This window comes from Atractosteus spatula, chromosome 13, assembly GCF_055471065.1.
Source record: "Atractosteus spatula isolate fAtrSpa1 chromosome 13, fAtrSpa1.hap1, whole genome shotgun sequence".
Taxonomy (NCBI): domain Eukaryota; kingdom Metazoa; phylum Chordata; class Actinopteri; order Semionotiformes; family Lepisosteidae; genus Atractosteus; species Atractosteus spatula.
The window spans coordinates 2598932-2611368 of record NC_142718.1 but is presented as its reverse complement, the minus strand read 5'-3'; the positions used below and the strand labels follow the sequence as shown (position 1 = coordinate 2611368).

General features: G+C 53.4%; 1 protein-coding gene across 1 annotated transcript in view; it reads left to right on the top strand.

Annotated features, from left to right (window-relative positions):
• LOC148821631 (voltage-dependent T-type calcium channel subunit alpha-1I-like) overlaps positions 1-10055 on the top strand; it is a 70250-nt gene extending 60195 nt beyond the window's left edge. The window contains exons 28-35 of the mRNA XM_088930502.1: positions 461-539; positions 1396-1517; positions 1821-2237; positions 4728-4874; positions 5408-5542; positions 6131-6278; positions 7007-7206; positions 7572-10055. Coding sequence (XP_088786628.1) covers positions 461-539; positions 1396-1517; positions 1821-2237; positions 4728-4874; positions 5408-5542; positions 6131-6278; positions 7007-7206; positions 7572-8420 — 2097 coding nt within the window. The 3' untranslated portion in view covers positions 8421-10055. The remainder of the gene's footprint in view (positions 1-460; positions 540-1395; positions 1518-1820; positions 2238-4727; positions 4875-5407; positions 5543-6130; positions 6279-7006; positions 7207-7571) is intronic.
• The last annotated feature ends 2382 nt before the right edge of the window (positions 10056-12437 follow it).

The window sequence follows — 12437 nt, the reverse complement described above, 5'->3', positions numbered from 1 at the left end:
TGTGTCTGGGGGGGGGGGGGGTCGGCCCACAACACTCACAGCAGCTGGCGAAACTCCCTGTGAGACTGACCCCCTGCGCAGGCCCCTTGCTTCAATCTAACAGCCTGAAAGACAGGCTGGATTTGCAGACTTAAAAATCTCGGCTGTCGATATGTGATCAATGCCCGAAGGCGATGAGAGCACGTCACCTGCTCAGGAAAAATACCTTAAACATCCAATGTAATGGAAATGGATCCAGGGATCTTCTTACAGTTGTATCACTGAAGCGGTTGATTGAAGGAAATGTATTTAGCATGAGCAGCTAACACTGTTTTCTTACTTGATTGACAGAGATTTTCAACCACACAGTGAGGTTTTCTTTCACAACACTATGCTGTTTAGCTGAGCCTGGCCCAGGGTGCGATTATCCTGGCTGTGCTGTGAAAGGTAACATTGCTGCTCTTACGCTCTTCTGTTTCAGGTGGGAAACCTGGGGCTGCTATTCATGTTGCTGTTCTTCATCTACGCGGCGCTGGGTGTTGAGCTGTTCGGAGAGCTGGGTGAGTGAGAAGCACAAGGTGTGAGCTCAGGTGTAGCCTGGTACAAAAACACACAATGTAGCACAGCCAGGATGGCTAGGTTTCTAGTCCATACAGCCCGGAGATCACAGCCAGGGTCCCAGTCCAGCATGAGCCCCTACAGCCCGGAGATCACAGCCAGGGTCCCAGTCCAGGATGAGCCCCTACACTACAGCCTGGAGATCACAGCCAGGGTCCCAGTCCAGCTTGAGCCCCTACAGCCTGGAGATCACAGCCAGGGTCCCAGTCCAGGATGAGCCCCTACAGCCTGGAGATCACAGCCAGGGTCCCAGTCCAGGATGAGCCCCTACAGCCTGGAGATCACAGCCAGGGTCCCAGTCCAGGATGAGCCCCTACAGCCTGGAGATCACAGCCAGGGTCCCAGTCCAGGATGAGCCCCTACAGCCCGGAGATCACAGCCAGGGTCCCAGTCCAGCATGAGCCCCTACAGCCTGAAGATCACAGCCAGGGTCCCAGTCCAGGATGAGCCCCTACACGACAGCCTGGAGATCACAGCCAGGATCAGAAATGTGATAAAACCATGGCAGTACTAACAAGGAAACCACAACATTTCAATGGATAGAATAAACAAAGGAAAATCCTAGATCACAGCAACGATTACAAAGCAAAGAAAGTTCTTTCCTTCCAGCACCGCTGTTAAATTATCTTTATCTTCTACCTTTGTTCACTATCTTTCCCAGTGTGAGCTTTGAGCTGGGAACAGAGTCACATAACAAAAGCTTGAACACATCAGCCAGCTGTTGTTGGGATAGCTGGTGATCAGTAGTGTCACCAGCCAGGAAGGCGGTTTCAGTCCCTCTTCAATCTCTCCCGACAGTGTGCAACGCAGACTACCCCTGCGAGGGAATGAGTCGCCACGCCACCTTCGAGAACTTCGGCATGGCGTTCCTCACACTCTTCCAGGTGTCCACCGGGGACAACTGGAACGGGATCATGAAGGTGAGGTGGCCGCCTGCTCTCTTTCCCAGCCACACACAGGGTCCATCACAGGGCACACACAGGGTCCATCACAGAGTACACACAGGGTCCATCACAGGGCACACACAGGGTCCATCACAGGGCACACACAGGGTCCATCACAGAGCACACACAGGGTCCACCACAGGGCACACACATTCACAGACACAGACATGCACACACTCACACCAGTGTGTGGGGGGGGGGGATTGCCCAGTAACACCCTGGCAGGGTCTGAGTCAGACAAAGCGCGATGCTGACGCCCGGCTGTGTCCCTTCTGGCAGGACACCCTGCGGGACTGCCCCAGCGGGGAGCAGGGCTGCCTGAGCAGCCTGCAGTTCATCTCGCCGCTGTACTTCGTGAGCTTCGTGCTGACGGCGCAGTTCGTGCTCATCAACGTGGTGGTGGCCGTGCTCATGAAGCACCTGGACGACTCCAACAAGGAGGCGCAGGAGGACGCCGAGATGGACGCCGAGATCGAGCTGGAGCTGGCCCAGGGCGGGCTGTGCTGCCTGGGGGGGCTGGGCGGCGGCGGAGGAGGAGGAGGAGGAGGGGGGGGCGGGGCGGGAGACGGGGGAGGGGGGAAGCGGGGCGGGGGGGGAGGGGGCAGCACCTCCACCTCCTCCGCCCCGGTCCCCCTGCCCCACGCTCGCGACCGCCACGACCCCTGTGACCCCCGCAAGCTCTACTCCCCAGCCCAGGTGAGTCCCCGCTGCTCGTTCTGATTCGGCCACGTCGAGCGGTGGTCCCGGGACATCAGGACCCCTGTGGATCTTTCCCAGTTAGTGACAGCGGAGGTGCCAGATGGCCCACTAGACAGCTGAAGGGAGAGGCGTCTGCTTCAGCCACTGAGCCCACTGCCTCTGGCCCTGGGTCCCAGGGAGGACAGATCCCTGCGCAAGGAGCACAAGATGGGGTGTGTAAGGGAGGGGGAGGGAGGCGCATAAGCGCGAAGGATCAGTAACCCACCGTACCTCCAAACCAGAGCCTCGCTGGCGAGAGTCGCCATGGCAACAGGTCCTGGTCAGATGCTCGCAGACGCACTGGGAAGAGAGGATGGTGGGGGGGGGGGGTGGTGGCAGGGCCGAGGGTGAGGGGATACGGGTGATAAAATGGGGGGGTCACGTTGCCCCATGCTGGAAGAGTGCGGCGAGCGCAGCACTCCGGGAAGAGAGAAGAAAGGTGAGAGAGCGGAGACGAGGGAGGGAGCCGTTTTTTTCGGAGCCGCCTGCCAATTCCTTTATCCGCTTCTGTTTATTCGGAGAAAGAGAAAAGATCTGTCGTGCTCCCGGCAGGAGGGGCCGCCCGGCTCTTTCCCTTATCTCTCCCGACAGATCCCCGGGCTTCATCAAAGCTTCGGCCCCATAAAGAAAGAGAGATTAATAAACGAGGCCTAATTTCCTGGGGAGATAAGGGGCCTGTAGATTGGATTCGGCATCATTTGCTCTTTCATTGCCTCTTCAATGGAGCTCAGCGTTCGACACACACACACACGCAGGCTGTCAGGGTGAGAGTGAGTAACACACTCCTCTCGTCTCTGTCACTGCCGGGCAGCCGCTGGGTGACGGGGAAAGAGCTCCAGTATCTCTCTGCCTGATCTGTCTGTCCAAACTGGTCCAGCGCTGGCTGACATACATTAGGAGAGCCATGAGTCGCTATGAATGATGGGAGTACATATTTGCCAGTTTCGCAGCACTAGAACACAGAACCGTCTGCGCCAACTTCTCAATCTGCTTCAGGTAGATGGAATAAAGCGAACCACAAAAACACATCCCAAACAAGATACATACTGTACATGCACGTTTGTCACTGGCCAGAAAGAGGGATAATCAGGCTAATAACGGCAGGATAGCTGGCTGGCGTAGCTGCTGACGTTGGGCTTCATGTGCAGTGGAGCTCAGCTTTGAGGGCTTTGCTTTTAGTGTTCTGAAACAGCCAGAGTTAATTACACAGGTTGTCCATCACCTGTGCTTTACTGTGGCTGCTCTGTGGCTTGATTACGGAGCCTCCAATGCGATCAGTCTGACAGATCTGTGCGCGTATACCGTATTCGTGCCAGCTGAACTCTTTCGAGGGCCTCAGTATAAAGAAAGAGAGAAGAACTGCAGGTTGTTAGTAACTGCAGAAAGCTCTGGCTGTGCGCCGTCGAGCCATGACGGTTCGGGCTGCGGGAAATCGGCAGCCAAATTAGCGGGGTGCGGCGCGCAAGGGTCAGCCGGCGTGCTCACAGCCCTGAACAGCGCAGGGCCTGTCAATCAAGCCCTTGACAGAGGGCCGCCCTGGGGCTTCACAGCAGGAGGCCAGTCTGCGTGCGGCTCCATGCCTGAATGGCGCACGCCGAGCGCCGTATTGACTGGCTCTGCCTGCGCTTGGTTTCCCCTCACACAAGACACGCCACCTCCCAACCAGCTGCCTACGCTGGACAGCGCTTCGCGGCCCTCTGTTCACATGCCCTGGGCACCTCAAGCCTGGGCAGTCTGCTCAAAGATCAGGAACGCTGTTGCACGTTAGAATGATCCAGCAGAAACAACGGAATTTGACTCGGTGTGCTTGGAAACGTGCTCTTCCTTGGAATATGAAATTATGCCCATTTGGCTTCTTTCCAGGAGGGATTGTGTGACAGACAGAAATTCTGTGCTCCATTACTTGCACAGAACAGTTAATACAGCATGCCCCCTTGGTACTGAAACCCCAACTTTATTATGCACCTCCGAAGTCATTTAACCACAGAAAAGAGTTCCCCATTTCGAGCTAAGACATCTTCCGGGAGCCTAACTTCCTAACTACGTGCCCAGTTCATTGTCTCCCGGAGGTGTGCGCTTAGAGTCCTTCTCTTGTGGGAATCTGAAATTCCAAATGCTGGGCGTCTTCCCAGCTGGACCGGTGTTTGGAATGAAATACCTCTCCCACCTCCTGTGTGGAGATGGCTGACACTCCTGGGTTTGGCCATCTTCACACATGATGGGCTGTTTCTGAGCACTGGAGCCGCTCATGGGGGTGGAGAGTATTGAATGTGCTGTACAAGCTGTGTAAGAGAGCTGTAGAATTGTCCTGGATTTTAGGGCGCAGTGGTTTGATCAGAAGCAAACGCGACTGAACGTACAGTATAACCGCACAATCTCGATGCAAGCTGATTTATCGGTGGAGCTGTTTCCTTGACTACCCCCTCCCTCTCCCCTCCTGCCCCACAGGAGAGCCTGTGGCTGGACAGTGTGTCCCTGCTCATCAAGGACTCCTTCGAGGGGGAGCTGCTGATGATCGACAACCTCTCCGGCTCTGTCTTCCACCACTACTCCTCCCCACCGGTGTGCAAGGACTGCCGCCACCACCGGCAAGAGGTGCTTACTCACTCGTGTCCGCTGGGAAAGACAGGCTCCCACACAGCCGCGCACACCCAGACCCACCAACACCCACCAACACCCACCCCGACCCACTCAGACCCACCAACACCCACCCAGACCTACTCCGAACCACTCAGACCCACCCAGACACACTCCGACCCACTCTGAACACTCCAACCCACTCCGACCCACCAACACCCACCCAGACCCACTCCAACCGACTCAGACCCACCAACACCCACCCAGACCCACTCCGACCCACTCCGACCCACTCAGACTTACTCAGACCCACCAACACCCACCCAGACACACTCCGACCCACTCAAAACCACTCCGACCCACCCAGACCCACTCAGACACGCAGGCTTGTGCTCGAATGCACGCTCGGTCACACACGGATACACACTAATAGGCCACATCAGGAACAGGTAATTGCAGAACCATTTTCCTGAGCTTATCTTTTTGGTTAACGTGTTATGAGGGCAAAATGAAACACTTTGTGACTTCCTCTGCCTCTCTGTCTCTCAAAGATCCGATTGGCCGAGGTGGAGCAGGCGTCTCTGATGTCAGAGCAGATGTCGGACAAGTCCTCGTCATTGGCGCTGCCTGATGACCTCAGCCTGGACGACCACAGCGTGTACCAGCTCCTAGTGCGGGATGGCAAGGTGGGGGGCTGGCGCAGGCTGATGACATCACTCTCATCACTTCCTACTAGATAGCCACAGCAGAGTTCATTTAGATGTACCTCCTGTGAAGGGTATTGGCAGTGTGGACACATTTCAAATGCAAATATGGACTTACCCAGTGTATGAGTCATGTGCTGATGGAGGAGAAGAATGTAAGAAAGGTTATAAATGAGGGGAGACCAATAAGCCTAACTATCTTTTGGGATTTTTAGTAGCTCAGTGATAAGAAGAGCTCATCTTGTAAGAAGCCTGTTTATCAGCTTTTGACAGTGTAGCTGGGTTACACATTCCAGACTCCCACAACCCTTTGTGGTAATACATGCCTCCTGGCTTCAGTGTTAAATTGAGTTCCTCATCACATTCTGATATTTAAATGATGTTCAAGAACGCAGGGAACTGAAGAAGGTATTGCAAAGACCCAATACACACAGCCCCATGATTGTGGGAGATCTTTATTATCACCTATTGAAGCTGAAGATTTCAGGGAGAGCAGGGAGGCAGGAAACAGGCTGTAACCCCTGTGCGTCTGTGCTGAAGGCCTGCTCTTGGTGTGCTCCGTGTGCACAGGAGGAGAGAGGCAGCAGTGAGTCCCGCAGTTCTGAGGAGCTAGGGGGAAGCCAACCTGGAGGTCAAGGGTCACTGCCCCAGAGCCCAGGGGCAGAGGATGGGGGAGCGCTGTTTGAGCTGGGCAGCCAGCTCCCCTGCCCCAGCGCAGGTACCTCCGACTGAGCGGCTGGCAGCTTCCATTACTGATACATTACTGACTGGCAGCATGGCCAACTGGCACATTGACTAACTGGCATGTTCATTGTCTGAATGACACACTGACTAACTGGCATGTTGATCATCTGAATGGCACACTGACTAATGAATGACACGCTGACTAATTGGCACATTGATTGACAAAACGGTACACTGATTAACTGTTATCTTGGTCATCTGAATGGCACACTAACTAATGTGTGGCACACTGACCAAATGGCACATTGGTTGACAAAATGGTACACTGATTAACTGTTATCTTGATCGTCTGAATGGCACACTAACTAATAAGTGGCACACTGACCACCTGGCACATTGTCTGACTGAATGGCACACAGATAGACGGACTGGCATCTCGACTGAAAGGTTTATTAATTGGCTGACACACTGACAGATTGTATGGCAATAATTGACTGTCACACAGGCTGGCACACACTGATTGAATGCCGTATTAATTGACGGGCGCAATGACTGGCACAGTGATGGATAGGCACAATTACTGACTTATCACGCTGTTTGAGTTGCCCGCCGGTGCACACAAGAAATGCTGTTGAGTTTTCTGTCATAATGACACCCCATGCCGCACGCAAATGACTGAGGCCCCAGGCTGCGCCGAGATCCGGACCCCAGACCCTGGACCGCGCGAGCGGGTCTCACGCCTCCGCCTGTCTCCTTCTCCAGAGGGGGCCCGCAGTGGCAGCAGGGGGGGCAGCTCGTCTCTCTTTCACCTCCCCGCCGAATTCTTCCACCCCGCCGCCGCCGCGGCCGCCCCCAGCAGCGCGGGAGGGTCCCAGAAGAGGGGTGGGGGCAGGCTGACCTCGCCAGCCTCCTGGGCGTCCCTGAGGTCTCCTGGTGCCAACAGCAGAGACTTGACCATGCAGGTGAGCCCCGCGGTACCCGATCTGATTGCAGGGCTCCCACCGCCAGCCACAAGAGAGCCCTGGAGGACACGGGTCTCGGCGTCTCACCCCTGACTTGTGGTCTTGTCCTTGTCTAGTCCAGTGGTCCACACCTCTGGTCCTGGAGAGTCCTGGTCCTTCTTATCAGGGGGTTATATAAAGATTCAGCAGTCTTGGAAACAGTGGTTACTTACTGTAGTTACCAACAGACAGGCCTTCCGGTGCCTGTGAGCTTGCTGTATTTCATCACTGAGAGCTGTGTGAGGACTCCATCTGGGTGATGGAAGTCGGTGGGATTTGTTTAGATTTGCTTGCGTGATCTCTGCTCTCTGCTCCCTCTGCTTTAGGGATTTTATCGTGGCCTTTCCCCTGTGGAAGAGTTAACGGTGCTCCTCAGAACCGCTGGCCCACTGGGCACTAACGTGACCCCGTCGTCCTCTCTCTCCCTCCTCCAGCACGCGGCCCTCAGCGATTCCTCCCTGGCTACGGGCAGTTCAGAGGGCAGCTTGCAGACCACGCTGGAGGAGGGCCTGAGCTTCAGCGTCTCCCCCCCCAGGGAGCTGGATCTTCCCCTGTTGTGCCCCCTTCCCAGCGATGACAACACCCCGGCCTTGTGCAGTAACACTCCCCCGGAGCCGGTGGCACAGCGGCACCCCCAGATCGGCAGCGCAAGGGTGAGACTGGGGGCTGCCGCCAACTCCCCGGCCGCTTTCAGCCTCCAGGCCAGCAGGGGGCACCAGAGGAGTCAAAGCAGCGGGGGCAGCAGCACCAGCCCCAGCTGCAACCGGCAGGACTCCATGGAGCCCTCGGATGACGACCTGGTCATCGGAGGGGGCTCCAGTCAGGCCTGCAACAGCGAGCTCTTGTCCGAGACTCTCAGCAGCCTGTCTCTCACTTCGCTGCTCTCGCCGGGCTCCCTGGCTCCCCCTCTGGCGAAGAAGTGCAACAGCACGGGCAGCCTGGACCACGCCAGTCTGAGAGGGACCAAGGAGGGCAGGCTGTTCTACGGCCTGGACCCCCAGGGCTACCTCTTCTCAGCCCCCACCTCTGCCTCCTGGACTGAAGAGGAGGGGGGCAGGCAGAGGGGACACGGAGAAGAGGAGGTGGGGGACGCAGATAGCGGGGTGCCGGAGGGAAAGGGGCTGGCAGGATACAGCATGAAGAGTATGCCAATGGCATCCAAGAAAAACAGATGAGTCCCCTGGTTTCTCCCGTGACCCCACCCTTCCTCATCTCCCCAGTCTCCCCCTGCCCTCTCTCATCACCAAGCGTGTGTTTTTCGACGGCGGTCTGCAGCCGAACTCCCCCCCCGCCCCCCAATCCGTTTCTCTGGTGACGTTCGTCACGTTCGTGTATCCTTACAATCGCGGGGGCTGGCGGGATTGGGTTCAGAGGAAAAACTGTGCGAGAGGGATTTCCCGCAACAGGGGAGGAAGGGAAGGGAGTGGATTTCTTACGCGCCGCCGGAAGGAGCCGGACGAGCACGAGCGAGACGGGGAAAGGCGGGCGCGGAGGGCCGCGTGGCTCTCGTGGTGCTGAGTTCTCCCAGCTCGGGGGGTCCTCGTCTTCTGGCAGGCCAACGGGTGGGGAAATACACACAAGCAAAAAAAACAAACGTGTTGGATTTCGGAAAAACGAGGGGAGAAGAGGATCGAGCCTGTCGTTCTTTCTCAGTCTTGGAAAACACGAGTTGATGTCAGGACAGGCGGGACCGTCCCTTAGACCCTGGCACGTGAAAGCATTAGGAAGCCGGGGGAACTTTGTACAGCCAGCAGCATTTTCTATTTCTAAGAGTCTATTGTATAAGAGTCGATCGCAAGGTATACAGGGGACGAGCAAATTCCTGCACTTCCCCTCGGAACGAACGGAGAGAGGAAGACTGCGGGAGAGGATTTGTGGGAGAAGAGCCTCGGAGTCTGTCGTTATCCCAGTGGCGCTCCTAGGGTGAAGAGAGACGGGTACCCCGGAGAACCAGCGGGTACAAATGTGCCGGACGGGGGCAAAGAATGAAATACTCATCTCCCTTGCTGCTAATGAAATACAAAACAAATCAACAGGTTTCACTTTGGAGGAAGGGGGGGGGGAAGGACCAGAAGAAATGAGGCAGTGTTCTGTCATTGCCTGGAGTGCAGAGAAATCACAACCAGCCTGCACCTAGTGGAAACTCTAGTGTGTGCCAGCAGAAATGGGCATTGGGTTTCTAATGGTCCGAACTGGTAACGGCTCAGCGGTGAGGTACTGCTAACAATGTCCAGTAGAATGGAAAACTCTCTTTACTGTGATGCTGTACTGTACCGGGGTTTGAAGTGTTCGGAAATGGAGGATACTGGTGGCAAGCAGACACCAAAGCAAACATTTCTACTAGAATTTCCACTAGGGGAAAGAGCACTCTTCTTTCTCTTTGACAGTACCTGCCCGAATCTTGGAATTCTTTCGTTCCTCGCTTTGTACAAGGGGAGTGGAAAGGGTCATGATAAGATTACGCTCGCGTGGTGATATTGTGGTGTGAGCTCAGAACTTTGCAAGCAGGTGCGGTTGGAGTTTTTCATTTTATTTTAGAGGTAACGAAGGGACAACGGGTCGCAATGCCTCTCTCTTCTAATCTCGTCTTGAGCTACCATTTTCATTTGTTTTTGAGATTGTTATGCTGCAACGGCTTCCAGTTTTGTATGTGGATAAGAAAGCAAAATGGGGAAGAGGGTATGGTATTCTTTCAGGCCGTTCTGGGAAGGGGGGTGGAGTTTGGGAAGGAAAAAAAAAACAACCATAATTGACAAAAATAGAAAAGAGGGAAGAAGTTCAAGGACGGACTTGAGTTCTCTTAGAATGCTTCCCCAGGGGTACAAGTGACTATGGAATCTGGTTCCAGCAGTTTTTTTTTTTAAATGAATAAACCAGCAATGTGAAAGCAGGGATTAGAGAGCACTGTTTCCCGCAGACAAAAGGGTGGGTCGGGAGAGAATATTTGAACTCTGGATCCTGGTTTTTGTTTCCTGTCAGAATTAAAACCCGCCTGGAAAACTAATGGCAACACTTTACAGTAAAGAATTATTATCCCTGTTATCCCATCATTATTTTGGTAGGGATAAAGAATTAGAGACCACTTTTGGACTGGCAGATAAGCATGTTTGAAAAGTAAGTCAAGGGATGTACAGGAGTGGCGCTCTGGTACAGAACAGAAGTTGTCCAGAACACATTTTTGCTGGGTTTAGAAGAATTTGGAAACCAGATGTAATCCAGTCACTTTCTCTTTAACATGCCCTGGGCTCTGTGCAGATCACAGCCATCTTATCTTGGGTGAGGAGTCCACACTATCCATACAGCTTGAGCATATTGGTACAAATGTCAGTGAGCAGTTTGGCCATGATGGTTTGTTTGCAAAAAAACTCTTGTTTTATTAACTCAGTAAGTGTGTCTCCCGGGATGCAGTAACTGGAGACATGGAATAGCTATAGACGCCAGGCGCTGACATTTCACAAAGAGACATGTGTCAAAATAACGATTTTGTAATTTATCAAATTCTACATAATGACACCCAGTGGCAGAAGAATCGAGCATTCTTTGCTACATTTGTCCTAGATTTTACATTCATCGATCTTGCCTAGGCTGTGTTATCCTGTCATTTTTAATGCTTCCGTTGTGCGATATAGAAGACCAGTAGGGACACTGGATGATCGCTATATTTGCTGTTTACCGATTCAACCAGTCTCTTAATCCCCTGTGTTGACTGATGGATGGGAGTCCTGGTTAACTTGTTTCTGCAGTCCTGCACTTCAGGGGGTACTGTCCCCAACAGTTTTAACACACTGGACCTGAAGCATCCTCTCCTCAACTAGTTTAATGGATTTCAGACTCAATAGCTCTTAATAGCTGATCAGTTTCTCACGGACAGACGATGGATCCGGCCTCCCATGGGAAGGTTTCTTTCTCTTTCTGCAATGTAACTCAGAAATTGATACAGTGTTGATATTAATGCCAAATCCCACTCGACCGGCAAATTTAAAAGGAGACCCCAGAATAGAAAGCTTAGGAATCAGTGGAGCAGACCCCCGGTTCACTGTCTGCTGGCCCTAAATTGGAAAACACTGCACTGAAATCCCACTGGGAAACGATAGGAATTTTTAGTGCCTAAGGGTTTTGGACGCATAGCCCTAATTAATTTTGCAGAGACTCCTGAAGAGGGAGCAAGTTGTGTCTCATCTGCCTAGACACAACAGAGGTTTAATCGGTGACTTGCGGCCTCACTTTGAATTGCAGGTTAGTCTGGCAGCCCGAATTCACCGGTGAATATTGCAGAGCAGGAGCGCCAGCCAATCGCTGTCTCCTTACAGCCATTACTGTAGACAGTGCTCCCAGTCGTGCTTTGGCACAGATCTGACAGGGTATTAGATTTAGCCATCATTGATTTGCTGTTAGGCCACTGCATTTTCTGGGCTTTAAAAAGCAGTCAGGGCAGATCCCAGCTGTGTTCTGCACGCAGTTTACAAACCGGCACTGATGCTAGTGCTGTGTGAAGCTAATACAGTCTCCATGCAGTGTTCTTTGTCACTGAAGCACTGAAGCACTGAGGCACGAGGGGTTGTGGGGGGATTAATGTTTGTTTCTCACATGCTGGAAGACGGTATGAGGTCTGAGGGTTTTGTAGTGTTCTTAGTGCTGCAGTGTGGGTGAATCTCATCCAGAAACAAGTTATTTCAAATCCGATTATAAGAAATAGAAATTCTGGAATAGTGTAGTCTACAAACTGTATGCCTGGTGGACAGATGTACAGTGTACTGCACATCTGGTATGTTAACAGTTTACACTGCATAGACCGAGTACATGTACGCCTTGTTTCTAAACTGTGTACACTGCACACCTGGCGTACATATTACATGTACTGTATACACTACTCACACCTGGTGCACATACTGCAAGTACTGTATACACTGCACACACCTAGTGTACATATTACATGTACTGTACACACTGCACACTTGATGTACAAACTGCATGTACTGTACACACTGCACACCTAGTGTATATATGTACTATACATACTGCAGTGGGAGTGAGCTGGAGGAGTGTGGGAGGCAGTGGGAGTGAGCTGGAGGAGTGTGGGAGGGCAGTGGGAGTGAGCTGGAGGAGAGTGGGAGGGCAGTGGGAGTGAGCTGGAGGACAGTGGGAGGGCAGTGAGAGTGAGCTGGAGGAGAGTGGGAGGCCAGTTAAAAGTT